The sequence below is a fragment of the Rasamsonia byssochlamydoides genome (genome assembly GCF_041956645.1).
Source record: "Rasamsonia byssochlamydoides strain NRRL 3658 unplaced genomic scaffold VTN77scaffold_43, whole genome shotgun sequence".
Lineage (NCBI taxonomy): Eukaryota > Fungi > Ascomycota > Eurotiomycetes > Eurotiales > Trichocomaceae > Rasamsonia > Rasamsonia byssochlamydoides.
The window spans coordinates 166,424-193,084 of record NW_027192426.1 but is presented as its reverse complement, the minus strand read 5'-3'; the positions used below and the strand labels follow the sequence as shown (position 1 = coordinate 193,084).

Here is a 26,661-nt window from a genome sequence, read left to right as displayed (position 1 = left end):
ACTTGAAGGTCTCCTTCGCCTAAGCGCCCCCGAAAATATCGTAATAATAGTCTTCATCAAGTCCCTCTCGGCTGGGGATCTTGGGAGGCTCTCCAACAAAGGCAGCGTCGTCGAATCGTACGTTAAGGAGGCGAATCTTCAACCCATAGTTGCTGATTAGATTCACCAACTTGTTGGTCTCTGAGGTAATTGGCTGTTGGTTAAGGAGCATGAGCAGACCGTCCAGCCACTCCGAGGCAATGCTGTGGGATTGCGGGCGAAGCGTCAGGAGAGGAATTTCTTTCTGGCTGGTCTTGCTGGAAGAGCGGTTATGGCCTTGAGCCTTTTGTGTAGCCCCGGAATGGGAGCCCGACGACGGGGCATAACCGTGAATTGTAATCTTGGTGGATGATGATTGATGGGGAAGCGTCTTGATTGTCGAGGCCGAGGAATCATCCGAAGCGGAGACATTGGATACTACAGACGAGACGATAGACAAGTCGACTGATTCGGAGGTCAGTACACACAGTCTAAACATTCGGGGAAAGGAAAGCATACTCTTGTTAGGAAGAGCGTCCAAGGACGGAGGATTGTCTTGAACGGACTCGAAATCAGCAAAATGGAGGTATCTGCGATTATGGGACAGTTGCACGTATTTGTACGAGCCAGCCGCCGAACGCTTCGCTCCAGAGACTCCTTCCGACTTGTCCATTTCATTGGGAAACCAAGCACCTTGGAGCAAACATCGGATCCGTTGTTCCTTCACAAACTGCAGGGCCTCATGCTGTAGTTCGTCGCGTACTTGGCGTAGATGCTGCCCCCAAGCGTCTTCGTACGTGAGTTCCAGAAGCTCCATCTGGAGTTCCCGCAAGCGCTGGTACTCAAAGTCCGCTAATTCCTCCTCCACATCTTGAACATCCTTTGTGCGTGATGCTCCTCCAACAACCGATTCAATGAGAATGCGCACCAGCTCGACGATCTTATCAAAGTCATTCACTTCCGCCCCGGTGGTTTTCCACAGACGGAAAAAGGCATGAAGTCCTGCAACATGGAGGCGGGACCAGTGCAGCAGTAAGGGCTTAAATACTTTGTCGAGATTGGACCGGGACTCGACGACGAGGTAGCTTTTGGCATCTTCCGTAACACACTTTTCCACCTCGAAATGCTCGTAGAGAACGGAAGTGAGGGCCAACGACGCTCGTGCAATGGGACATCGCTGTTCCGCTGGTTTGGTGGACTGCTCGAGAAGCATCTTTTGGAACTCGTCTTGGTGTTTCCTCACGTAGTCTGTCAGGTCCATCATCCCGAGAAAGCCCATCTCCTGAAATTCGGCCGCAGGACTTTCCGTCTCAAACCCCAGCCGCCTCCATTTCTCCGGATTATGCTTTCGAGACCGCCGTGTGTCATCGCCATTCTCTGAGCCCTGATCCGGAGCCTTCTCGGGGTTGCTCGCCAGGTGGATTCCTTTCAGCGCTCTTCTGTGATCCGGCTTCTCCAGATCTACGGGAACGTTTTTCCACTTCCTGAGCAGTAATTTGGTAAGGGACTGGAACTCGATCAAGGGGTGTGCGTGGTCTTGCAGCGCGGTCCCCTGCATAAGAACGTAAACGGCTCGGATCACGCCCAGGTCCTGCAAGCGCTTGATGAACTTGGGCCATTCCGTCTCATCTTCGTTGGTTATCGAGTCTCTCATCAGAGAGTTGATCAACTGCAAGGCGTTTGCGCACAGCGCATGGTCTGCAGAAGAAAGCCTGCTGACGAGCATCTCGAGGAATTGCGGGTGGACCGCGATCGCGGGTTTCAGAGCCCGGAAACCGAACAGCCCAGGCTGTGACGATTGACCAGAGGTGTGAGGACGGGAGACTATAGAAACGAGCATCGACATGGCTCCACGAAGGATGTTGACCAGGGGGTGAGTGACAATGAGCTCGACGATCTGGGGAGCGCAGTTCAGCCATCAGCCATCAGCCATCAGCAATCACGCATTCTTGGGACCGAGCAGCAAAAGCGAAGAACTTATCGGATCTGAAAGAGATGAACGGCATTGCTGCTCGGCTTACCCTCTCGACCAATTCCTGATCAACGTATTCCCATCCCTTGTCTACCTCCAACAGTCGCGCAAAGCTCGTCAAACTATATGCCAATGTGTTTCCTGTCGCATGGAGGGTAAGATAGCGCAACTTGGCTAGTCCACCTTCAGCGATGAAGATGTCCGCAAAGGAAGGGTCGCCAATGCTTCCTTGCAGTTTAAAAACTGCCATCTTGCGCACGGCATCTTCATCGCTCCCCAATCTTTCGACCAGCTCGGAGACGTTGAGGCCCTCCATGGCTCACAGCCGTTGGGACGCGCACCGTCGCCGTGATCAGTCCCGTATTATTTTTTCCCAAGACTTGGAGAACGCCAGCATACGGGTGTCGCTTTCGTGTTCTTAAAAGCACAATGGAGTGGGTACCAAATATCCTCGTCGGTCGGGGGAGGCGGAAATCTACTCCGTATTCTAAATACAATCAGGGGGAGCGGCGTGCAGCGCGGGGACCCGTTCCACTCTCGGATGCTCAGGCCGCAGCAGCACCGTAATCTACTTAAAAGGCACAGGACCAACAACACCCATCTGTATCCAGCTTTGCAAGCCCAGGATCAAGGTCGACAAGTTCCAGACGAAGCATTCCGCACTTTGCGTCTCAAGTGTATTATTCTAGGATAGTGAGTTTCCCCAAGGACGTGTCACATGCTCAACCAATACAGAAGAATCATGCAAGACAGCATCACAAGAGCCGCCCGGATTACTCCAATGCAATATCTAGCTAAGTTTGTTCAGTAATTGTATTATATGTATATAGACGGTCCTATGTAGCAAATGCTCAAATCACGCTGTTAAGCCGTGTTGATAATAGGGAACAACACGGAAAGGAAGCCGATATCTATACACAAGTTCACCAAAGAGACTAATGCAGGAACAAGAACGAGAAAGGGAGCAGCTCACGCTGCGCGCCGTAACAAGACCACAACACCAAACTCCGGAGGCCGTTCATCCCCATCGATTTTTTGGTTTCTCGTCATTCATAGATGGGTCATGTCCATAGTGTCAATACTGATTAAAAATAGGAACTGGAAAATGTACAGGAGAATGTTATATGTCAATGACAAGGGTAAGATCATAACACGCTGCGGAAAAAAACAACGACTAGAGCAGCTGACCATATCATCGTCGCCAACCGACGTTCCATATGACGTGAGCAATATCTCGGGCTGTATTGACCGTATCCACTACACGGCCAAAAAGACCAGTGTACGAAGACTCCCCTTCCTCGTCGCGCGGGAACTGGAGATCACGACCACTCTCTAGCTCGTCTTCATCTTCTGGGTTCACGAACCATGGACGATTGCGGCCAAACTCGTACCCGGCTCGATTCGGTGGCCAATCTGGATCCAGATCGTTTTCCTCATCATCCAGGAGAAAGTTGGCTTCGGGCCTCGGAGGCCGCAAGGTCTCCACCGAAGGTGACGGGGTCAGCTCGCCACCTGTGGCCGGGGAAGTGCGTGGATGCTGGTGATTCCAGGGTGGTTCGGGGGTATCTCCACGGTATTTTAACGTAGTCGAAGGCAAAGGGGCAATGGTCTTGCTCTCGCTGCTGAAGCTGTTCCGAGGAGTGCTTCGGTTGCGGATCGGTGCTTTGGAAGAAACTTGTTTCATCATTACCACACCGTCATCCGATTCGTCGTCATCTTCTTGGTCAAGGGAGAAAAAAGAGGGATCGTCGTCGTCATCTTCGCCATCTTTCGCTTCGACGGCAATGCATTGCACGACCTCGTTGTTGAAGTGGATGTGGCGCTTCTCGCTAGGTGAAATCAGACCGGAAGAGGTCGAAGTCGTGGACGTTGCGGAACCAAAGGAGTAATCCGATCTGCGATCCAGTGAAACCGAAGGGGACCTGTCGAAGTTAGGTCGTCCCCGAGAGTGCTCAGCTTTCTGGGCCTGAAGAATGGCCCCAGCATGCTTCAGAAGCGTGTGCTGAGACAGTGAACGCTGGAGAATGGCTTCGGACGCTGTTTTCTTCTTCAGGATAGACTTCCTGTCCAGGTACGAGTTTGCAGAAGACACTCCACTGGGAGGAGGGGAGGTGTTGGAAATGGGCGGCTGCTTGCTGTCAGTCTGCAAAGGACCGTATAGCCAAGTCACATCACAGTCTTTCAACCAATTCAGCGTCTCCGGCGAGACGGTTCGTAAGTTGTATTTCGATTTCGCCCACGTCCTCCATGAAGCGTTTTCGAGTCGGACAGCATTGCTGTAGCGATCTCTTCGTGAGACCACATAACGCCAGGACGCCCAAATGTCTTCCTCCCGCCATTCGTGGGACAGATAGTCGACATGCCTCTCGGGTTCTTCTTCTATGGACGAATCGTCGCCGGCCGTCCGGGGAGCGGCTGTAAAATCCGTCTCTATTCGGTTCAGACGTGATGTGCCTTTCTCGGAAGTCGAATGAGGCGAAACACTACCGTTCGAGGTCACCTTAGCAGTCTCTACACTGGAGTAACCGTCGGCATCATAGGACGGAAGCAAAATCTCGTCCTCCTCTTCGGGAGCTGCATTCAAGGACAGAGAGCTGATGGTGGGCGTGTAAGAAGGAAATTTTGGAGACGAGGGGATGGTTGAGGGGGTCGATGAAGGTAGAGTGCTAGGGTATTCTGTGTCGTAGTATTCGGGCATAAGGGATTTGAAGAAGACTCCTTGGTCTTCCAGGAAGTAGGTCTGAGCTGTCGGAGGGCGCAGCGAGGTCGGGGAGAGACGGGCTTCCCTTTCATGGGGAGCCGGGAGCACGGTAGTCATCGTCAAGTAGCATAAGAACCGCAGTGTCTGAAGGACAAGCAGGACGCGATTCAGCGAGTCGATACCATCGCTCTGTTTTTAGCAGCTGGCCAACGACTAATTCGACTAGGAGAAGCTCAATCGAGAAATATAAGGAGACGCAGCACCGATCTTATTGACGGCGGCAGAGGTTGTGATCAGAGGCAAGAGCCAGTTTGATAATGAACACTAACAGAGAAAGAGAGCAGAATTGTTGCTGAAGGATTTGAGGACTGAGAGGAACTCGAGAAAAAGGGCTGAAGACGTTGGCGGATGAGGGGAGAGGACGTCAAGGACGGATAATGACTGATCAGCAGCGTCCAGTCGGATCAAAAGTCTAATCAGAATCCCAAAGGGATTCGCGGAGGAGGATCTAGTCGGAGATCTCGACCGTGGGGCTGTAGCCTCTATCGGACTGAGAAAGACCTAAGTACCCGCCAGTAGCAGGGACCCTGTTGTGAAAACAGGGGACGTGAGTCGCAAGGGGTGTTGGAGTTGTTTAGGTTTACGCTTAGGCACGAGGCGGTGACAAGCGATAAAATGATGCCAAAGATGCCTGTCGCGCGGTGACAGCCAGCCGCGTCGTCGTTGTCGACCACCGAATGAACGACTCAAAATTGTCGATGATGCTGTGGCGGCTGCAAGACGTTCACAATCGAACTCTTGCCAAATCCTTCAGCCGAGAAGGATTCGAGTTGCCACTGCCGGTGGAAGATCACCGTTGGTGGTTGGTGCGGGGAGAGGAAGAAAGAGAATTCTCAACCAGGCCGCAGAGGTTACAATCGCAATGGCATGTCTCGTCTGGGAGATATTTCTCGTGTTGATATCTAGTACAGATATAGATGATTGTGTTGATAACAGCTTTCTTTCCGCACGCGGACGGGTTACAGACTACTCCGTACTCGGACCTACAGTTCGACAGGCCTGGGAGCTCAGGCCTCCTAAAGACTCGGTAAACTAACCCATTATTTAGGTACGTATGAACGGTACAGAAGTGTACCAGAATAATCCGAATCACACACACCTGCCCCGGTCGTTCCCAACTGCCTCGGGCCAGCGTCGTCCTTGCTCATGGAGCCCCGGACCGAGTAGTATACTTCGGAATGCCGTAGTAACATCACTACTCGGTGAACCTGGGAGTCGGTTACATTGTGCATGGAGCCCGGAGAGGAACGGAGAGCGCATCCGCCGCCGCATCGGCCATATGTCCGGGGCTCCACGGGCCTCCAGAATTATCAACCGCTGTGGAGCGAGAGGGGATCGAGCGTCGGAAATTGACTCCGCTGGCGAAACGCTGCGCAGAAAATTCCTGACCTCGACGCGTCGATGCGATTCACGGCGCCCTTGACATTGGTATGTCGGAAGCCAGAGCTGGTCAGCATGCAGCAGAGCAATCTTAAATCTTGAATCCTGAAGACTGTACTCTGTAAGCGTGATAACAAACTCGCCTAACGGAAGCCGGTGGCGCCACCGGCCACGCCTCCAAAGCAGCTAAGGGAAGGGTTCTGAGCCAGCTTTGTTCTGGCCTCATGAATCATTCCTCTTGTCTTATCTATAACCCTGGACTCGTCTGATCTGGACTGTTGAAGCCAGTATCATAATTTATCAGCATGCTTCGCATCCGCTTGCAGAGCCCCTCAATTGCTAGAAGCCCTGCCATAACGATTTATGCATGTCGGAGCTGGAAGCCGGGGTCGTTGAGGTCTCACTGACTTGCAAGGTTGTTAGTGACAAGGTTCCAAGGTTCCTCTTTGCTTTCCACTCCAACCAATTGCTAGACGCCTTCATTGCCCCTGTCCTCATAGCCCCTCATTGTCTCTCCCACTCCTCGTATACATATGTCTTCGAAGAGGCAGTCTGAAGCGATGACCGTGGTGTTTCGGCGGGGCTCTCGTCTGATTACAGGCCAAGCGTCCCACAAAGACGGGCCAGACCACGGCAGCCTACTGATGTGCGCAACGCTCTCTACCTGCGATGTTATAAAAAGTACTCCTCCAGAGCAGAAACAAGATTTGGTCCGCCTAGTATCGAGTCGAGCCTATTACGACATGGTCGATCTGCAGTTCACGGCACGAGGCTACAGCATAGACTGGGATTTGCTTCTCTCCCTCCAAGTGTCTATCCTATGCGCATAAAGAGAATATCTCTTGAATCAACCAATGGCGATAATTCCTCGGAAGAAAGAATGGACTCACGTCTACATGGGCTCGAGTATTGTGACCCAATGCGCATGCATGCAGTCTCTTATCTGAAAGCACCAAATAGAAAGAAGTGATCTGCGAAATCACTCAACTGCTCAATAATCCCCCTAGAGTATTTTCCAAGGACTCGCTCGGCCGGGATAATGAAAAAGGAAACCCGAAATCCCCCTGGAGCTGTCCAGGTCTTTCCGAGACGTTGAGAGCCTTTGCCGCATGCAGGATACGGAAGGCCATGAATTTTTTAAGCATGTCGCACTAACTAACTCGTTGACTACAGCAACTCCGCAATCATCGAGTCTATGCTGTGCTCGACACCTTGACAACAGCAGCTTGTCCACTGAAATTGAGAAAAGCACTGGGTAGGGCACTAGCCTGACCCTTGCTTTATAGACCGTAAAAAGAAAATCGCCCGTCAAGAGAGCGCATCGTATAGCTGTCAACCCCACCAGTCTAAATTCTCCTTGCTGCAAGGTTGCGGAGTATTTGAAAGTTGTCCGAACTGGTTCCACCACACAGGGTGGACGAGACCTTCGTAGTCATTTCGCGGCATCTGGCCTTATTGCTCATTTTCGTCAGTATATGACCAAGGATGTCGCAATAGCAATGCGACCTGCGAATGATAGGTATGTCCATGAACTATTTCACACTCTTCTAGACGAGGTTGCCATTGCGTACCTACTCCCGAGGTAACCAACTCGGAACTTCCTTTTCTTTCCTGCCATTGACATCAACACGGACCAATCGATTAGGCCACAGGTTATATCCTAAAAGTCTAAGACAAGTATCAATCGCTAGACGTCAATCCGGTTTATGCTGTATGCCGTGGTAACATTGACAGCTTGCCATCACAGAGAGTGCGGGCAGCTGTATGATGGAGACAGCATGTCAGTCTCGCATGCATCGCTTGGCAGCATAGATGGATGGATAGCTGCAAATCATCTCCTCCGTCCTGTTCTCGTTTTCACAGAGTCCCTTTTTTTGTTTAAAAAAAGAAAGCTCTTTGACCAGTTCTCAAAAGACTGCGCATCAGTTGCCACTTCATAGCTTTCCTGTGATATACGTATATATATGTACATACTGTACCTTTTACTGCCTATTGATCTGCTTTCGATTTTTCTTAGAATTCCCATCCCTGCCATCGGTGCTCCTCGCCCAGGCCCGACTCTCTATTTAGCTCCAACTGTCGAGTATCTAGGAAACTTCATTAAACCCTGTACCTCATAATCAAGACCAGCTTTGGTTTAGAAACTCCCATCGATCCTATGATAAGAATTCAATGATAATAACAATGACTGACATAGTTCATGATGTGCGGATGTTGCTATCTTCAAAATGCACATTATCAAGTATGCAGGTCGTGATAATCGACAGCGGTCATTGTCTCGTCGGTAAGATGAACCGACTGGTAAATAATAATGACTCAGTTCTAGAACTTGGGAGTCTGGACTCTGGACAGTGTTCGTGTTTTAACTCCAGACGATGCACTCCATCCAAGACAGACAGACACCCTGACCGTTGACATCTAGGTCAAGCGAGGGGGTTCATTGAAACTTTTTCATAATATTGACAAGGGGAGGGACAAATCATGCGGCATGCTAGTAGGTAGCTAAAGGGACCGGATCGGAATGTCAATGATTCGTTTGACCTTGTTACTTATGGGATAGGCTATATACTTACCAATGTAATACAGTAAATCCATTGTCCTTTCTCTGATAGCGTCCTGTCCACTCTTGCCCTAATAATATACCACGGACTGACAACCTAAGATAGGTACATCTCGTACTGCTTACTGTGGCACATTAAAAAAAATGCATCTTTACAGATTGTGAGTGATGAAAGTTCCAGGTATAGACCAGGTATCTTCTCTTTAAGCCTGTGCAAAGAAGCGAGACCTGCAAGGCTTGTAAAGTTGTAATAATTGTAACAAGCGTTGCCGTCCGAATGCAAACACTGACAACATTACGGCATACAGTCCACCCCGCGTGCGGCGTGCCGATAGCGATAGCTACCGCCACCATCAATCAGACTCTGCGAGTCTCATTACGGACTTTGAGTGAGAGGAAATACCCCAAAGATGGCGGAAGTAGCAACCGATGGAGCTGCTTCGCAGGAGCCTCGAGCGAGGCGCATTGTATATTGTGGAGGTAAGCTAGCTTACATACCCATAATTCACACTCATAGCTGCTTGCTTGATTGATTGACCCCGCTTCCCCTCCTCCATCTCTCTCTCCCTCCACACATGTTACACATTTCACGACGACAATAATGAAGTGTGCGACTAACATAGAAAAGTGTGCACTTTACCACCAGAGGTATGAGATGAAACCCTATCAATTCCCGACACGATACGATTTATATATCCCGCATGGTGGAAGACGGCTTGGTTAGCCCGCAATCCACATGACATGCAATCGCGATCACCCCTCGAGTTACGACGAGAATGCGGTTGCTGACGTCCTGACCAATGGTTCTTTAATTTAGTACTGTGAATTCGGCGGAACGGCCAAGAAGTGCGAAGAATGGCTGAAACAACACCATCCCGATATGCATGAACGGTTATACTCGGAAGGTGCGTGCAGCGTCCCTGTGCATATCGATCGCTTAAAGCAACGCAGCGGGACGTACGTAGCTGATTGTCATCTACAGAAGCCATCAGCGCCAACCTCTCCAGTCTCTCCGTCGAAGCCCGTGAAAAGGCCGCCAAAGACGCCGCGAAGAAGGAAGCCAAAGCGGCCCTGGCCGAGTCCCGAGACGCAGAGCGCAAGGCCGCGGCCAAAGTGCAGATCAAGCGCGTCGAGAGGAACAAGCGGAAATTCGTCACCGTGGTCACCGGCCTCGAAGCCCATGGACTCGATCTGAAGAAGGTTGCGAAGGAGCTGGGGAAGAAGTTCGCGACCGGCTCGTCGGTCACGAAATCGGCTGCTGGCGCCGAGGAGATTACCGTGCAGGGTGATGTCGGCGATGACCTGTACGATTGGCTCGTCGAGGTCCATGGGAAAGACATCCCGGAGGGTAATATCGTACTTGTCGAGGATAACAAGAAGAAGGGTGGTGACTAGATTCGATTTTTCGATTGAGCTATTACTGGACTAGGGACCCGGATTGGGGGTTTCTTTTTTTCATTTCATTTCTATAGTACAATGGGTGACTAGGTATAACCGGGAAAACAAAAATGGATGAACAGCAACAGACGCAAGAAAAAGAAATCTTGTATGGGATTGCATTCTGGGGTATCATAACACAAACGCAAACAAATTAGGACAGGTAAGAAAAATATATACATCCATCAACAATGGAAGTGAAGTCTCAGCTGGCATGGATAAGCCGGCAGTTTCAACTGCTTCAATGAACCCTTACAGTTCATCGAATAATCGTAGAGGATCATTGTCATCGGATTGAGTCTCTTTTGTTTCTGTTGCGGCTGTTGAAACCGTGTTAGGACCGCCAGCCGCGGTGGTTTCGGCTTCCAGAGGAGACATCCACAAGACTCCCAATTGATCTCCTTTTGTTACCTCCAGAGAAGGGATTTCAGGCACATCGCGACTGTGCGGATCCACGGTATTCAATGCTTGCCGCGAAAACATCTCCACACGCGAGGGAGCCGCCGGGGAATCAGGAGTCGGCCAGTTTTGAGCAACGGCTGCAATGATCAGGACCACGATGGCGGTTCCCATGACGGCCCACGTGATCCGCAGTCTCCTACTGACGCGAGCCTGCCATTCGCCTTCGCGACGTTCCCAGCCGTCGATTTCTTCTCTGACGGCGTTGAGGCGCTTGCCGAGCGCCTCGACCTTTTCCCGGCCGGCACTCATCCGTTTCTCCAGAGCCTCGATCTTGCGTATTTGCGGCTCGAACCCCTGGAATTCCTCGAGTTGTTTGCGGTACTCGTGATCCATGTTTCTCGTTTCGCGCTGAAAATCATCATACAACGCTGAGCTGGAGTCGGCCAGCTCCTGGAATGAATCTATGATCTCATGAAGAGTCGAAAACCTTTCCAGCAGGTTGTAGTAGGTGTGATCAAGTCGACGGGTGATATCCGTTACCAAAGTACCTATGGAGGATAGTGTAGCTCGTAGGGCCCTAGAGGAATAGTCAACCAATGCTGCGAGTCTCCCAAGGGGAACGAAGACATACTCTTCTCCCTTTTCCCTCTTCTGTCTCTCCTTCTCCAGATCTTCCATTGTCTTGATCTCCTTTCGCCGGATCAGACCCAGCTTTTCATTCAGGTCATTTTCCTCCACCAGGCTGCCCTTCCGGCTTCCCGTGCTGAGAACACTGCTTGGCCTCGAACTCCATTGTGATCGGGCCGATTCATGGGTCGATGATGGTTTCAATGGTTTCAACAAGCCGCTATCGCCCTCTCTGTCTTTCTCTCTGCCGAAGGTCTTGCTGGGTAACAGGCTCCTGGCACCGCCAGCGGAGGCTAATTGGTTCATAGTTCGCGGAAGACGGCCATCCCGGGACTTGCTGTGTCTGTGCTTGCTTCTGGGCTTATAAGAATCGAGGTCAGACGTATCTATAAACAGACGCCGGGGCCAGTGCTGCCGCTCCTCGGGCTGACCGTTGCGAGTTGCGTGTGCCTGACGTCCCTCGTGCCGGTGACGATGATGTAAGTGGGAGCGGGTATTGGCGAGCCGAGAACCGAGCTGGCTATCACTGCCTCTCGGCGACTCCTCTTCCACGCCGGAGGGACGATTGGAGTCTTTTTGGGAAACGACGTGATCAAGATTGGCATTGTGAGATGGTGCGGACCGCTTTGATGACGATAGAGGCGATCCAGGAGACGCTGAAGCTATATGCGGCGGATCCATAGCGCCTCCTGCCTGTAGCCTCTACAGGCAGTGCCTAGAAGCCTGCGATGGTCATGGAAAGTTGCTCTTGGGTGGGGAAGCTGGAGATGCCAATGTGTCAGGGGGTATCATCATTGTACGAATATGACATGATGCGCGGAGGTTGGGTCGATTCTCCGCATGACGCTAACGCCTATCCGGAAACATGACTGAAAAAGTATTATATTGACCCGAAACACCCAGCAGTTCTACGAAGCAGCGAACGAGGTCTTAGTCCATGTGTCTTGTTCATTTATTAATTCCGATTCTTTGAGATAACTCAACCTGACCATCTATCTGGAAAAGAAGAGAAAAAAAGAAATTCAAGACACTTCGCCCAAAGACCTTATTGAACAGCGAAATAAACGAAATTGACCCCCAACGCCGTAGAATATGAACTGCCGTGGAATATGTACTGGCGCAATCGATCATTATATGGAGACAAAGGTAGCAACGAGTGACGCCGTGAATCACGAGTTCAGCAATTTGTTGCGCTTCTCTCTGCGTCTCCGTCGCTCGACTCGTTTGCGGTGCATCTTCTCCGCCATTTTCTCGTAGCGTTCCTTTTCCTCCTTGGCAGCTCTCCGAGCCTTGATGGCTTGAATGTGGCGCTGTTGATGGTGAGCAAGGGTCGGACCGAAGAAACTCAAGACAAGAGCATATCTTTGTCGTATCATACCTGCCGCTCTGCCTCCTTCTCCTCCTTCATTTCCCTCTCGCGCTCCTTCACAGCCTCTAGCTCTTTACGCTGCTGGAGTCGCTTCTCGTAGGGTGTCAGGCCAGCGCCAGGACGAAATGGTTTCTTGGTCGCGTGCCAGTTCTTGCCTGGGGAAAAGTCAGGATGACAGAAATGAACGACAGAGTGGAAGGACTCGTACCATTTTCTCTCATGCCTATAGACCCGATCGCAGTCATGGTGGAAGGGGAATAATTCGTGTGGATTGCCTGAGTATCGTATTTGTTCTCAATTCAATTCTTCTCATATCCCGCCTTTCTCAGCCGGTCCTCTTGGCGAGGAAAAACGCGAAGAAACTTGCTTATCTTAGCCCGATCAGATAATCGGATCTCGGCCACACTTAATATCCGGCATCCCACTTTTTGAGTCTTCAACGCAGATTTTGCGATAGTGCTTATGAGAGATTTAATTCATCTTCGCTTTCTTTTTTTTTGTGCAAATCTCTTCCGTAATCGGGTTTTTTTTAGCCCCAATTCGTAACATTGTTGCCTTGTCTGATGCTTCATGTGATGACACACTGGGGCATAAGTGCGAAGCGAGTCAGGGACCTCAATTAAATCCTCCTCCCACCGGATATTAAATCCCTCTCGATACATATCCACCCCCTGCCCCACCACGCAATCGAGCGGATTGTCTCTTCCATCTGCCTCTTTCAAGTGACTATACGATGTTCTGGCGATAGTATACTGTCCCCTTATCACAATTCTTGTCTTTGACCTGGAGTCCGGACGCGAATACAAGACTCGACTCCTCCGATCTTGATGGCGGCTGTTACGCATGGCTCCTTTAAGGATGAAATGCCGGTAGAACTCTCGCCCCTCCCTCCGAGTCAGGGTGTGGAGGCTTTGAAGGACATAGTTTTTGGATCGGTGGGAAATTCCAATTGCCCAGTCCCCTGCCATCCACAGCTGACCATCTTGTTAGATTGCGGGCATCGCTGGCAAGTACATCGAGTACCCATTCGATACGGTGAAGGTGCGACTTCAATCACAGCCCGACGTCACACCGCTCCGATACAATGGACCCCTGGACTGCTTTCGGCAGTCCATCCAGGCCGAAGGGCTGAGGGGTCTCTATCGCGGTATCAGCGCCCCGCTCGCCGGTGCTGCGATCGAGAATAGCAGTCTGTTCTTTAGCTATCGCATCGCACAAGAATTGCTGCAGTCGACGGTGTACTCCCCAACCGAGCCATTGCCGTTCTCTGGTCTTTTGATCAGCGGCGCAGCGTCCGGCGCGTTCACTTCTCTCCTTCTCACTCCCGTCGAGCTGGTCAAATGCAAGATGCAAGTTCCGGTCTCCACGGCTGGGAACAAACCCGGTCCTCTGAGTATCATCGGGGCCGTCTTACGTCACCACGGGATCCTTGGTCTTTGGCGTGGACAGATGGGCACTCTGATTCGGGAGACCGGGGGATCTGCAGCCTGGTTTGGTAGTTATGAAGGAGTGTCGGCTCTTTTCAGGAAGCGCTCTTCATCTGAGTTGCCAGCCCCCACGAGCACATCGGAGCCGGTCCCTCTCCCTCTCTACCAACAGATGGTGGCTGGAGCAGCCGCGGGAATCAGCTACAACTTCATCTTCTACCCGGCCGATACCATCAAATCCCGAATGCAGACGGAAGATGTCTTACATACCGGGCGACGGTCTTTCTGGAGCGTTGGTCAGACGCTGTGGCAGCAGCAAGGCCTGAAGGGGATGTATCGGGGGTGTGGCATCACCGTTGCCCGCTCTGCTCCTAGCTCCGCTTTCATTTTCTCGATTTACGAAGGATTACGACATTATCTGGGATAGAGGTCTGCTGTTCGACATTGTCCATCCTACATCTTGACTTGTCTTTTTTTTTTCGGATACACATATTTTCTTCTCAATCCAAAAGAAATAAACACCTGTGGAAGAAAGACTTTTCGGTTGATTTTTCGGTTGTTATAATGGGCATGAGGCATGACGATCTGGAGTTTTGGTTTGGTGTTATTGCTGGGATACCTATAAGCGAACAAAACTGATAGAGAAAACATTATTGAGATGATAAAATATCATACAAATACATCATATTTTACTTGTATCAACACGCATCTTCCCGAGTAACTACCTAGGTAGACTCATGACAAGGTCCACGTTGCGCCCCGCCTCGTTTGTCTCGTTTGGGTTGTTCCGCTACAACTTAAAAAGCAACATGCGGGCTGTTCAATATCATATCATAATTCCCCTCGTTCTATAATCTATCTACAAAATGACCACATCACTCACCGCCGCGGAATTGGAAATCCTCTCCACCAAGGCCATCGCTGCAAAGGCCACAGCCTACTGTGAGTTCTCGCTGGTTTGATTATGTTATGACTATTGGGTCCATAACAACAACGTTTCATCGCCCATTCTATACTATGATCAGCCCCCACTGACCCAGGGCTCCTCCTGGTCCAGGTCCCTATTCGAAATTCCGGGTCGGTGCCTGTCTCCTCACTGCGCAAGGGGAATACATCACCGGCGCCAATGTCGAGAATGCGAGTTACCCAGTAGGTACGTGCGCCGAGCGAGTGGCTTTTGGAACTGCTGTGGTAGGTCATCCATTCATTTCATTTCCTTCCCATTAGTTAAACTTTCCCTGCTGTTGTATTCAAGACTGCATCCAGGAGAAGAGTCCTTGGTGTGCATCTCCTTGGCAGGCAATCTATGACCTAGTTTCTTTTCAGGGTACTTCAGAAGCATTCTCTCCCATAATGGATTCTATCCAAAAAAAAATACGACATTTTGATAAATTATGCTATATGCTTGTGCGTAAACAATGATTCGCCAATTGTCATGCATTTATTTCATTTGAGTTCTTTTGTTTTGTTTCCCATTCGACGCATACAGCAGAGACTTTCACTATCCTATCCTATCTTCCCTTCTTCCTCTTTCTCATATCAGTCTTTCATTCAAACTCAAACAAAGAGACCAACCCATTTGGTAGCATGACCTAACCCGAATATCTACATAGGTGTCCGGCCACAGGGACTTCAAAGCGATTGCCATCGCAACAGACATCAAACCGGGAGCATCGCCCTGCGGGATGTGCAGACAGTTGTACGTGTACCATCCATTTCTCTCTCTTTCTTTTTTGTCTCTGTCGATTCTGACAAATAGCGTTGAACTATTGAACAGCATGCGCGAATTCACCTCGCCCAGCTTCCCCATTTACATGTATGATGTTGATGGGAACTACACTGTGAAGACTATCGGAGAGGTGAGTGTATACTCAGCTAGACCTATGCTTGAGTTCCTTTCCCTCCCCATATTACTGGTGTTATATCCTCCGGATAGATATCTAGATATCTTGCACCTCACCTCACAACCTTGATGATATGATATGAACCAAAGCTAACTGTTTCTGTCTGTCTAAAGCTCCTCCCTGATTCCTTTGGTCCTGACGACCTGTCTCAAGCATAACTATAACTCGAATAGAATAGGCGAGAGCAAGGAGAGGAAAGTAAATATATCGTTCAGTTTAATTATTCCACTATCAGAAATAAAGAAAGAAAAATTAAGAAAAAAAAGTAGTAAAAGTGAATCAAACGAATTCTTAAGAAACAAGGAAGAATAGAACTGCTCGCAATAGTCTATGCATCCACGCAACAATAGCCAAACTTCCTCCAAAATAAAAAAAATCAACATTGATAGCTGCCTTCTCTCATTTCTGCGGAACGATATCGTCGCCAGGTTCATGTTTCGTGTTTTGTGTTCGAATGGAAAGAGAGAAAGAAAGAAAGAAAGAGCTGGCGAATACCTAGGTATCTGGTTCTGGTTTTTTTTTATATCAGATACATATATATCCGATATCAAGGCGTGGGCGTTTTTGTGCAGGACCTGAAGGTTGAGATTTATTGCATGATTCGTTAGGGAGGGAGAGAGAGTGTGTGTGAGTCTTTCTTCTATCCTATCCTATCTATCTGTCTGTCTGTCTGTCTGTCTACCTATATTACTACTACTACCACTACCACTACCACCATACTCACTCTTGTGTACGTTATTTATTTCTCCCTGTTTCTGCTAGGCGCCGTCTGCAGTCCTTCAAATCAAATCCTACCTAGTATACTCTCCCTAAAGCAATACTATAATCTAGGTATCTATCCCTAGTTAGTCTAGTACTATTTGGTCTTATTATCTCCTACTCTTTCTACCTAATGTAGACCGTAGGTAGGTTGGACTATATACCTCCCTCCCTGCCTCCCTCCCTCCTACTATAGGTATTATTAACTATACTAATAGTATACTGAGTACTCGGGCTATTAATTGCTATTATCTATATACTGTATAGGCCTTTATATAATTATATTGACTATGTACCTAATTAAGAAAGAACTCATAGTAGTAAGATCAGTAGTAGTAGTAGTAGTTGTTGTTGTTATTGTAGTATACTAAGTTTTAGCACATACTTACTTACTACTCTTGTCTTAATGATAGGAGTCGATCCTTAAATTATCATCTTTCTTTCTTTCTTTTCTTTATTATCTTCTACCTAATATTTTATGGGAGTATTGAAGAAGTTTTGTTTATTGTAGGGTAGGGGATAGATATTACTAGGTAGGTTAGTCCTGTAGCCTTTATTTTCTTGGTTTGATGCATGACGATGAATTTGGATTGATTCTTTTATAAAAATTTATGACAGAATACAGTACCTGCGACTGGATAGGCTGCCCACACATCTATCTCCCTCGCGCACGGCGAGATGTTTGGACCCTTGTTGCATTTCCAGTAAACATCGGGTTATTTCAGACATCTACATGATTATATATAGTTCCCTGATGCATCCGATGTATATATAGACACCGCTCATTACATGTCTATCCACTGCTAAGGATAAACAAATAATTATTATGTCACTCGGTACGATGATCCCCATAAATAAACCATCAGCAGCAGCGAACTTCGCCCGGAAAGACAAACAGGATATCACACACATGGCATCATACAGGTATCATGTTTATATATCCCCATGCGATCCCGACCCAAACACGCCATATTCCCGAAACAAAATACAGCCGACTTTATTCAAAGTCATGATCAAATATTTAGTCAGAACTCTCCTTATTATTAGCCTGGAATGTCTCCGGGAAAAACCCCGGCGGCGGCCAGATATCCGCGATGGATGTCGTCGGAGGAACCAGCGGCTGCGATCCCACCAGACGGTCCGGATCATGACAAAACGCTTGAAATGTATTGTCGTCGATAAACCCAAACTCGCGCAGCCCTTCCTCCCGGCTGTTCGCCCATTCGTACGTGTCCAAATACGCCAGCTCTTTGAAAATGGAGTCGATGTCATTCGAAGACGCCGGCGACTCATCAGGCATGTAGCTTCGTCTAGCATTCAACGGCAGACCCTCGCCCGCATTGTTGGCGAATCGTTCCGTAGAGTTTGAAGCGCCTGACTGCAGCATTGCGCTCGACATTGCTGATTCGGGCGTTCGCGGCTGCTGCTGCCGCATCAGTCCCAGATTTGAGTCGGTAGATCCTTTGCTCGATAGAAGCTTATCCAGCAGAATCGTCGATGTCCCGGCGGACCGCTCCGAATTGGTTCCTCCTATACTCGACAGACCACTTGCTTCTGCCGAGTCTTGAGGCGTGTAAAAGCCATCTGCCGCGATCGCAAGGCCACGAATCTTAGATGCATAATTAGATGCTACGTCGTTGACAGAGGGCACAGGATCAGGCCTCTTTACGTGAGCATCAGCTGGATTCCTCCCCGCTCGATCCGCGGCAAAGGAGATGGGTTTCGGTTCTCCACGAAGGGATGTGTATGTCCCACCAGACATACTTGCCGCGGAGACCGAGCTCTTGCGTGGTATTTGATGCAAGAATGATGACGCTGGTGAAGGAGTGCTGAAGACACTGTTTTCAACCGCCGCGGTCAACGAACCAAAGACAGGCCAGCTAGACCCAAACTCGGTGAGCTTTCGAGAAAACATTCCCACCCACTGGGCCACCGAAAAGCCGTCAGATTCCAGTTTTGGCCGCGCCGCGGAGACCGACTCGAAAATTGACCGCAGAGGAAACTCGAACAGTGGAGGAATCCCACACGTGTGGAAGTTTTCAACATGCTGCGATAACACGGCCAGCGTGCGATAGAGGATCTTCTTGGTGCCATCCAACGCCGTCCGGGGGGCACCGTGCAGGGTCTGCTCCTGACCAAGCTGCCGCGTATACAGGAATAATAAGGTGGCCGCGTATGTAATATAAAGATAGGTCTGATGAGGGAGCAAGGATGGATGTCTGTCGGGGTAGTTACTCTCGGGCCCGATCAGACGGCAGCCCGGAGGTAGTCGATCGTCCCATGGCTTGAGATCGACCAGGATCTGCTGCGCGAAGACATGCGCGTTGGCCGCCTGTGAAAAGTCTCGGCCTATCTTGTTGAGAACGCCTGCGAGCTCCACCAGGCGATTGAAACAACTCAGCGCCAGCAGAGGCCCCCGGTGCGGAGGATTGCTCCCCTGCGGAGGCAGGTTCTGAGGGAGAACATCCATCCAGGGATTCCATTCTTCCAGGCCGTCTTCTTCAAGCCGTCCGACCAGTGCCAGACTTTCCGCCCGCATGCACGGAAACCGAGACAGACGGACCGAAAGGAGTGAGTCGATGATGAAACACCCCAGAAAAACAGCTTTGCGCTGCTGCAACTCGTCCGAACGCCGCGTGTCCGCGAGTTTACCGAGTTCCACAGCTTCCGCCATACGCGCACTCTGCCCACTCAGCAGCCACGCTGCGGTCCAATCCTCCAGACCGACGTTGACCAGCGTAAGCAGCAGCAGGGCCTGGATATGCCCTAGATCAAACCGTTCTTTCTCTGACGGGATCAGACCTCGAGCAATCGAGTAGAACTCCTTTGCCTTGGCCAAAGCGCCACCGCTCCCGTCTTGGATACCAGACCCATTTTCTGACGGGTCGGATGGACCCTGGGCAGTGGTATAACTCAATATCGCCCACAGGGCCGCATGGTCTCCCGAACCAGTGGATGATTTACCCACCAAGAGGGGCCCGTTGCCGTATTGATGGAACGCCCGGAGAATGCTATGTTTGGCGATGATCGGAAACCAGGGATGAGTCCTGGAGAAGTAGGCCTCTAACAATCGAGGCGCATGCGGCGGGAGCTGCAAGCTGCTAGCATCAGTGCTTGCGCTTGACGCCGGCGATCGATGGCTGTCCGAGAGCGACGACGACAGTCTTGCCCTCTTCACACCGGGAGACGAATGTGGACCGACCACCCGCGGCCCATCAATGCCTGACGGAGTCGGTCCTCGTCCAACGCGGAACCCCCATTGACTGGTGGAGGAACAGTCGTCCTCGTCTCGCGGCCGTTTTAGAGGCGACTGTGCTGGATTCGAGTCCGAGGTGGAGAGCATCTTCTCCAGCGCTCCCCAGAGTCGACTCGTCTTCCACACCTCATGGAGACTGTCCGACGCGCTGTCATCCGTCCATAACTTCAGCAGTCGTTCCCGTCTTCCGGCCGATTCCGCGGTCGCGCCCAGTAGTGTTAACATCATGTCCTCCAGGCCTTCGATATTGCACATGGAGAGGGCCCATAGCTTCTCCAAGCCACGGACGTACCCCTCAGGTAGGCCGCGCTTTTTGGCATTGGGATCGTAGGAACAGGTCTGGCCAGAGGCCTGACAGGCGGAACAGGTCGGACGGATTCCATCACATTTGTCTTTCTTGCTGCGACAGCGATCGCAGGCCCGCGAGACCCTCTTCCGGCGAGGGGCCTTGGGGTCCAATCCCTCATTCATGGAGGGCTACCTATGAGACCATCTGCATGGCAAGCAATCGAGATTGGCGACGTGAGTGTGAGAGGAGCGGAGACGATGCGATTCGTTTAAGAGCACGTCCACGCGCGGAGAAGCGGGTATCGGAGGGTTCGCGTGAGCAAGCAGATGACGCACTAAGCAGGCAGCGAATGGGTATCGAAAGAGCACAGCTTGAAACAGGATCGATATTGCTGTCGCGTATCGATAAAAGAGGGTCGATTCCACAGAAATGATCGCCCTGTTCCGCCACAGTTGTAGAGCGGAGATGGCGCGTCAACCAGGGTCCGCCGGCACGATCCCGCAGCTGTCGGGATGGGAAAATCGTGTCAATCGTCGAGCAACCGGGCCCGAATCAGTAGCGACCCCGAGTCTGATCGAAAGGCGGTTGGTGACGCGAGTTCGTGGATGATATGGACAATGACAGAGGCCGTTTGATGCTTGAATTGAATTGACTGGGATGGGGGTTCGGAGCTGCTGGATTCGGACCAGCGCCATCCCCGCGAGGAAGGTGACTATAACTCCCCACAACCGAGCCTGCGTTCGTTCCTCCTTTCCCCCGCAAAACATGCAGCAGTCATCAACCAATCTCACTATTCATGTAGAAAAAAAATGTCGACTTGAAAAAATGATAATTCTATTCAGCCAGTCCTATCTATCTAGCGGTCACCATACTGTTGTGTTCTCACTTTTCTGGAGTTCTTGCTATACAGTCTAATGCGATTATCTAGATAGTAAATTATTCCCGAGAACTGACCATCAAATAGAATGCTATTTCTCTGATCCAGAATAATTGATGAATTGGGCTGTCACTTCAGTCGTGATCTTTTGTTAAATAAGAGATTCTTCTAGGCGACCCGAATATTAGAGAAAATAACGACCCTGGATTGATACAACGACCGATTGAGCTCGTCGTGAAGCTGGAGGAATCCAGTCGGCTTAGATTTCAGAGTATCTCTGAGAATAATCATAGCAAAATGATAGATAAATTCAACCGGGGGACCTAGGCTGCCAATTAAAGTAAATAGGGAAGAGGAAGATTTCATTCCACAAAACAATCATGCAGCGTCAATGGATTCCTATCCATTATCCAAAACGTCATCTCTTAAGGAATAAGACATGCAAGGCCTTTGTAAGATTAAATGCATTGCAGTGTTGATTATTGTCGTTTTATCACCTGCCTAAGTGGGTATCCATCCGGGTAAGCCTTTTGCCACGTCCTGTCCACATCTGGCCCTCCCATTGGACAGACGGCGGCTGCACTTGGCGACACCGTGCCAACCTTGGAACTTCCCCGAACTTCCGGCTCATCTTGCACTGGAATGCGCGCTCACTGGCCGTGTCAATTCCAGATCCACGAATCTGACGCCCCAGCTAAGGCCCCCCGCAGCCATATGGCGGGCCATTGATCCCTCCTCTCATGTGACATCCCGCCTTCCGCAGGCAGACGAGAACGACACGACCAGAAGGGAAAAAGGTATATGCGTGCCAGATCATACATTCCTTCTCTTCTTGGATTTAATAATTAATCCATGCAGAGAGCGGTGATGGGCTCTCTTCTTCCAGTCGCGATTCGATTTGATCGTGGTGAATTACCCTCCATAGTATCGACGGATTGATCTCATATCAACCAACATTGAAATATAGAGCACGACCAGGAATTACCAATCGAAGGCAATTGATATTTCGACAATTTCTTTTTATTCGGAAGAAAATATTCATAGATTAGAATGCTGGCCATTCCCAGATTTTGGAAAATATTATAGTCTTTCTGCAAAGACCCTTCGTCCAACCGATGTCTCCGTTGCGCCTCCCACGCAGGACTTCAGACAAGATGCACTATTCGACCCCAGGACCGTCCAGACGGAACTTCGACCCTGACGCGTCCTTGGTGCTGGTCGGGATCCGGGGGTCAGGCAAACGATCATTAGGCTTCATCGCCGCCACGGCGTTGAACCGCCGATTCATCACCGAAGATTTCTACTTCAAGGAGGTAACGGGCCACACCCGCCATGAGTTCCTCCAAAAGTTCGGCAGCCATGAATTCCAGCGTCGGGATATCGAGGTGCTCAAGATGATGCTCGACAACCATCGGACGCACTGCGTGATCGAGTGCGGCCTGGGCAGCCTCACCCGCGATATCCAGGACCATCTTCGCCAGTATTCGATGACCAATCCCGTCGTCTATCTGCTCCGCGACATGGAGCAGATCCAACGGTTGTTGCGCCTGGAGGTCCAGTCCGCGAAGCGTCTTGGCCACGGGGATCCATCCCACCGGACCTGCTCCAACTTCGAGTTCTATAACCTCGAAGAGCGGTCCCCTGCATCTCAGACCAGGGACGAGGGCTCCCCAGATCGACGGTCCGAAAACTACTCCTTCAAACTGAAGGATGCCAAGGAGGATTTCACCCGCTTTGTCCGGTTCATCACCGGAGCGACTGCCACCGATCCCGGGTTTGACTCGCCCTTTGTGCTGCTGGAGACGCCTCCGGAAAAGAAGTCATACACGCATGCCGTCTTCATTCGCTTGTCTGATCTGATAGATGATGTCGTTGACCTGCCGGAACTGGAGTCTGGTGGTGACGCGATCGAGCTCTGCGTGGACACGTGGAGTCCAGATACCGTCAGCCTGGTGAGCAAGCAGGTTTCCATACTCCGACGGATTGCCAAGGTCCCCATCATATTCTCGGTCGACATCACCGCGCTGGGTATCGATCCTCACAACGGGCATTCCGAACACCTTCGCGATCTATATTTCCACATCCTCGAGCACGGTCTGCGACTCGGGGTGGAGTACTTGGCGGTCGATCTGGGTCAAGATCAAGACCGGTTAAGTCAGGTAGTACGCAGTCGAGGGATGACGAAGATCATCGGCCATTATGTCTTGGAGCCTTCTTCCGGGGTATCGTGGGAGGATGATGCCTGTTTCTCGCTATATCTCGAAGCTGAGCGACTGGGCTGCCAGCTTGTTCGCATCTTGCGCGTAGCCACCACAAGAGAAGACAACGAGGCGGTGCGCAAGTTCGTGGACCGCGTCCGATCGCTTCCAGGGACTCATCCACCCATTATTGCCTACAATGTCGGCCTGATCGGTCGCAGCTCCCAAGTCTTCAACCCGATCTTGACCTCCGTCACTCACCCGGCCATCAAGCGGCCGACTCACAACGAAAGAGACCCGCACATCACATCACAAGATGCCGTCCGGGCGCTGTTTCAGAGCTACATGCTGGATCCGCTCCGGTTTTACATTCTCGGCGCCAGTGTCGCATACAGTATCTCGCCGGCGATGCACAATGCTGCCTATCGCAGCTGCGGCCTGAACCACGTCTACAGCATCCCTGAGTCACCGTCTCTGGCTGAGCTGGACCGGTGGCGCCACGACCCTAATTTCGGCGGCACCAGTGTCGTCCAGCCGTGGCGAGTGCACGTCGCCCGGCAACTGAAATACAAAAGCCGCCATGTCGAGGCCATCGGGGCCGTCAACACGGTGATGCCGCTCCGGGCGAGTGCCGATGGGAATATCTACCCGATACCGGAGCAGGCGAGCCGGCGCAACCAAGCTGGGCGCGTGGCCGCTTGGTGGGGGGAGAATACGGACTGGATCAGTATCATGGTCTGCTTCCGTCGCAACCTGTCGCCGCGGAACGCCATCAGTCGGAAGACGACGGGGCTGGTTATTGGCGCTGGAGGGATGGCGCGCGCGGCCATCTACGCGATGCTGCAACTGGGATGCCGGAAGATCTTTATTTTGAACCGGACGGTGTCGCGCGCGGAGGAGGTGGCCAAGCACTTCAATTCGTGGATGGCATCCTCGCAGCCGGAATCGAGCACCGCGGTGCGTGTGCTGCGGTCGGCGCAGGAGCCCTGGCCATCGGATTTCGCCTTTCCATCCATGATTGCGTCCTGCGTGCCCGAATCGAGTGTGGGGAATGAGCCGCCCGCGAACTTTGAGATGCCATTGCAGTGGCTGGGCAGTCCGACGGGAGGAGTCATTATTGAGGTGAGACGATCAACCTTTTATTCTTTGGTTCGTACTGACTGCCTCACAGCTGGCCTACAAACCACTGGACACGCCCCTTCTCAAGCAGATGCGTCGCATCCGGAGCGAGACTGGACAGCCGTGGGTGCTGATTGATGGGCTGGAGGTGGTTGCTGAGCAGGGCTTTGCGCAGTTTGAATTGATGACGGGACGCAAAGCACCGCGTCGACTGATGATGCAGGAGGTGTTGCGCAACTACGTGGGAGAGAACGGGCCGCTAGACGAGAGGACCATCCAGGCGAGACTAGATAGTGTTTGTTAGGTTGACATGAAGATATTTATCTTAAGACTGATGTTGATGTGATCATGGATTCTTATGCATCACGGAATTCTTGATGGAGATTAGAGGAGTGCTCATTTACAGGACAGGATACATGTGCATGCATGTACAAGTACTGTTAACGCAACACAACAGACATATGTCTATGATGTAATTGATGATCTGTCAAATCTCTCCTCCTGTCTTGGTAAATCAGTAGTCTGAACAATAAACTGGCCCCCATGAGCAGGAATGAATCTTTTGATTTATGACCCGTTGTTTATTTTGAAAAGAAAAAAAAATCTCTAATACTAACTGCTGTATCTAGACTCTCACTCTAAATCCAATATTTATTCAATCAATACAAATACACCCTATTCATGCTAACATGTATTTGATGGATTCATGATTGGACCCAGTGAAATGAATTTAGCGGCCCGCTCCGTTGGCGTTTGCTGTGCCAAACCAATGAAACTTAGCGTGTGTGGCGGTCCTTGTGGTTGGCCAATTACAATGAATTGACTTTGTGGGAACGGACGGCTATCCCTGTTGTGCCTGATTTTAGTGAAGGACCTATTTTAACCTCAGGTAACAAAACAGCTGATACAAGCACTAATGGTTCCAGGCTAGGTGACTTAGTCACGTCACCTTCCTCTCCTCCCCTCTATATCTCACCTGACAATCCAATCCATCAGTCAGTCATGCCGTCCCATTGACGAAGTCAATCGATCGATCCGTCGATTCCTTTCCATCGGACCCGATCTTCTATTCTCTCTCCTCTCCGCACGCACGCCACCTCAATTATAAAAGGAAGAAAGAAGAAGACATCTCTCCCTCCTCTCCGAGGGCCCCATTCCTCTCTTCTTCCTCTTCTTCTCGGTCTTCTCTCCTCTTCAGGGGAGAGTTCCAAGGAGAGCTGAACTGCGAGCCAGAAAATGCATCTGGACGATCCGAATTCGTTTGCCTCCGCTCCTAGTACACCCGTCTCGAAAAAGCGCAAAAGGGATCTAGGAGGTGGGGGAGGGACGACATGGAATAATGAAAATCTGACGATGGGGGAACAGTAAGTCTTCCTATCATCCTGGTCTTTGCTCTAGGATTTGGATGGAATCTAATCTGGAACTTGAACTCAGCAGCACCGGTTTTATGGATGCATCCCCGTTTCAGCTGAACTGTCACGACATTGACGTTGACGTTGATGTGGACGATCACGACATGAACTTGAATCCCGTTCCAATGCCATGCTTCCTCCCTTCTTCAACACCGATCGACCTCGACTCCCGTCCACGATTACAGCCGACTCTCTCGAAACGGCGACGGATTCTGCAGCAGTCGCAACAGCAACAGCAACAGCAACAGCAACAACAATGGCCTAATCCTTCTTTTTCTTTTTCACGATCACCACCATCATCACACGGACAGCAGAGCAGAAAGCCTCAGCCTCCCTCCCTACTGATTCCCCCCTCTTCCTCTCTCGACGGCAAAATCAGTCCCGAGGTCTCTCCCAGAACTGTCGAGCCACTGCCCCCGCCGCTCCTCCGACCATGCCACATCTGTCACCGACGGCCGACGACGCGGGTGATGCTCGACGCGTACGCGGACTGCGAGCTCTGCGGCGAAAGAGCGTGCTATATCTGCCTGCGGGAATGTAACGCGGTGGGATGCGGTACGACAGCAGCAGCAGCATTGTCAGGAGTGACCTCGACCTCACTTACGCCAACTACCCCTGAAGGAGTCGGAGGAGGAGGAGAAGGAGGGGGAGGAGGAATCACAATCAAAGACGGCTATCTCTACGGGCAACAACAACAATTACTACAATATACCACACCTGGTGACGGGGAACGTCGACAACGACAACGAAAAATCTGCTCCTGCTGCGCAGTCGAAGGGTTAACCGAGACCGGAGACGAGATCGTCTGGTGTTTGGACTGCGTTCGAGGACGTCATCCATCGTGGAAGTGATCCGAATCGAACTCACACAACTGCTTTCATTCTTCCTAGATTT

The 26,661-nt window shown here is 50.8% G+C and overlaps 12 protein-coding genes across 12 annotated transcripts; 5 read left to right on the top strand and 7 right to left on the bottom strand.

The window, feature by feature from the left end:
- Positions 1–19: 19 nt before the first annotated feature.
- On the bottom strand, positions 20–2,306 carry VTN77DRAFT_5914 (uncharacterized protein; the record flags this gene model as incomplete). The annotated part of the gene is made up of 3 exons (XM_069422134.1): positions 20–483; positions 538–1,915; positions 2,040–2,306. 3 exons carry the CDS (start codon positions 2,304–2,306, stop codon positions 20–22), a joined length of 2,109 nt encoding a protein of 702 aa, XP_069276627.1.
- An 876-nt stretch (positions 2,307–3,182) lies between these two features.
- VTN77DRAFT_5913 (uncharacterized protein) lies at positions 3,183–4,808 on the bottom strand (the record flags this gene model as incomplete). Its single annotated transcript, XM_069422133.1, has 1 exon — positions 3,183–4,808. One exon carries the CDS (start codon positions 4,806–4,808, stop codon positions 3,183–3,185), a length of 1,626 nt encoding a protein of 541 aa, XP_069276626.1.
- A 529-nt stretch (positions 4,809–5,337) lies between these two features.
- On the bottom strand, positions 5,338–6,208 carry VTN77DRAFT_5912 (uncharacterized protein; the record flags this gene model as incomplete). The annotated part of the gene is made up of 4 exons (XM_069422132.1): positions 5,338–5,464; positions 5,851–5,922; positions 5,975–6,120; positions 6,164–6,208. 4 exons carry the CDS (start codon positions 6,206–6,208, stop codon positions 5,338–5,340), a joined length of 390 nt encoding a protein of 129 aa, XP_069276625.1.
- A 926-nt stretch (positions 6,209–7,134) lies between these two features.
- VTN77DRAFT_5911 (uncharacterized protein) lies at positions 7,135–7,660 on the bottom strand (the record flags this gene model as incomplete). The annotated part of the gene is made up of 2 exons (XM_069422131.1): positions 7,135–7,484; positions 7,528–7,660. The coding sequence occupies 2 exons, from the start codon at positions 7,658–7,660 to the stop codon at positions 7,135–7,137; spliced, it is 483 nt and encodes a 160-aa protein (XP_069276624.1).
- Positions 7,661–9,101: 1,441 nt separating this feature from the next.
- On the top strand, positions 9,102–10,086 carry VTN77DRAFT_5910 (uncharacterized protein; the record flags this gene model as incomplete). The annotated part of the gene is made up of 4 exons (XM_069422130.1): positions 9,102–9,171; positions 9,320–9,339; positions 9,509–9,596; positions 9,674–10,086. The coding sequence occupies 4 exons, from the start codon at positions 9,102–9,104 to the stop codon at positions 10,084–10,086; spliced, it is 591 nt and encodes a 196-aa protein (XP_069276623.1).
- A 294-nt stretch (positions 10,087–10,380) lies between these two features.
- On the bottom strand, positions 10,381–11,838 carry VTN77DRAFT_5909 (uncharacterized protein; the record flags this gene model as incomplete). Its single annotated transcript, XM_069422128.1, has 2 exons — positions 10,381–11,107; positions 11,162–11,838. The coding sequence occupies 2 exons, from the start codon at positions 11,836–11,838 to the stop codon at positions 10,381–10,383; spliced, it is 1,404 nt and encodes a 467-aa protein (XP_069276622.1).
- Positions 11,839–12,326: 488 nt separating this feature from the next.
- Positions 12,327–12,771, bottom strand: VTN77DRAFT_5908 (uncharacterized protein; the record flags this gene model as incomplete). Its single annotated transcript, XM_069422127.1, has 3 exons — positions 12,327–12,467; positions 12,536–12,681; positions 12,735–12,771. The coding sequence occupies 3 exons, from the start codon at positions 12,769–12,771 to the stop codon at positions 12,327–12,329; spliced, it is 324 nt and encodes a 107-aa protein (XP_069276621.1).
- Positions 12,772–13,353: 582 nt separating this feature from the next.
- On the top strand, positions 13,354–14,380 carry VTN77DRAFT_5907 (uncharacterized protein; the record flags this gene model as incomplete). Its single annotated transcript, XM_069422126.1, has 2 exons — positions 13,354–13,461; positions 13,517–14,380. The coding sequence occupies 2 exons, from the start codon at positions 13,354–13,356 to the stop codon at positions 14,378–14,380; spliced, it is 972 nt and encodes a 323-aa protein (XP_069276620.1).
- Positions 14,381–14,819: 439 nt separating this feature from the next.
- On the top strand, positions 14,820–16,015 carry VTN77DRAFT_5906 (uncharacterized protein; the record flags this gene model as incomplete). The annotated part of the gene is made up of 5 exons (XM_069422125.1): positions 14,820–14,895; positions 15,011–15,144; positions 15,567–15,652; positions 15,731–15,812; positions 15,971–16,015. 5 exons carry the CDS (start codon positions 14,820–14,822, stop codon positions 16,013–16,015), a joined length of 423 nt encoding a protein of 140 aa, XP_069276619.1.
- A 1,622-nt stretch (positions 16,016–17,637) lies between these two features.
- VTN77DRAFT_5905 (uncharacterized protein) lies at positions 17,638–20,343 on the bottom strand (the record flags this gene model as incomplete). The annotated part of the gene is made up of 1 exon (XM_069422124.1): positions 17,638–20,343. One exon carries the CDS (start codon positions 20,341–20,343, stop codon positions 17,638–17,640), a length of 2,706 nt encoding a protein of 901 aa, XP_069276618.1.
- Positions 20,344–22,153: 1,810 nt separating this feature from the next.
- On the top strand, positions 22,154–24,659 carry VTN77DRAFT_5904 (uncharacterized protein; the record flags this gene model as incomplete). The annotated part of the gene is made up of 2 exons (XM_069422123.1): positions 22,154–24,358; positions 24,408–24,659. 2 exons carry the CDS (start codon positions 22,154–22,156, stop codon positions 24,657–24,659), a joined length of 2,457 nt encoding a protein of 818 aa, XP_069276617.1.
- A 932-nt stretch (positions 24,660–25,591) lies between these two features.
- VTN77DRAFT_5903 (uncharacterized protein) lies at positions 25,592–26,618 on the top strand (the record flags this gene model as incomplete). Its single annotated transcript, XM_069422122.1, has 2 exons — positions 25,592–25,719; positions 25,793–26,618. 2 exons carry the CDS (start codon positions 25,592–25,594, stop codon positions 26,616–26,618), a joined length of 954 nt encoding a protein of 317 aa, XP_069276616.1.
- Positions 26,619–26,661: the final 43 nt, after the last annotated feature.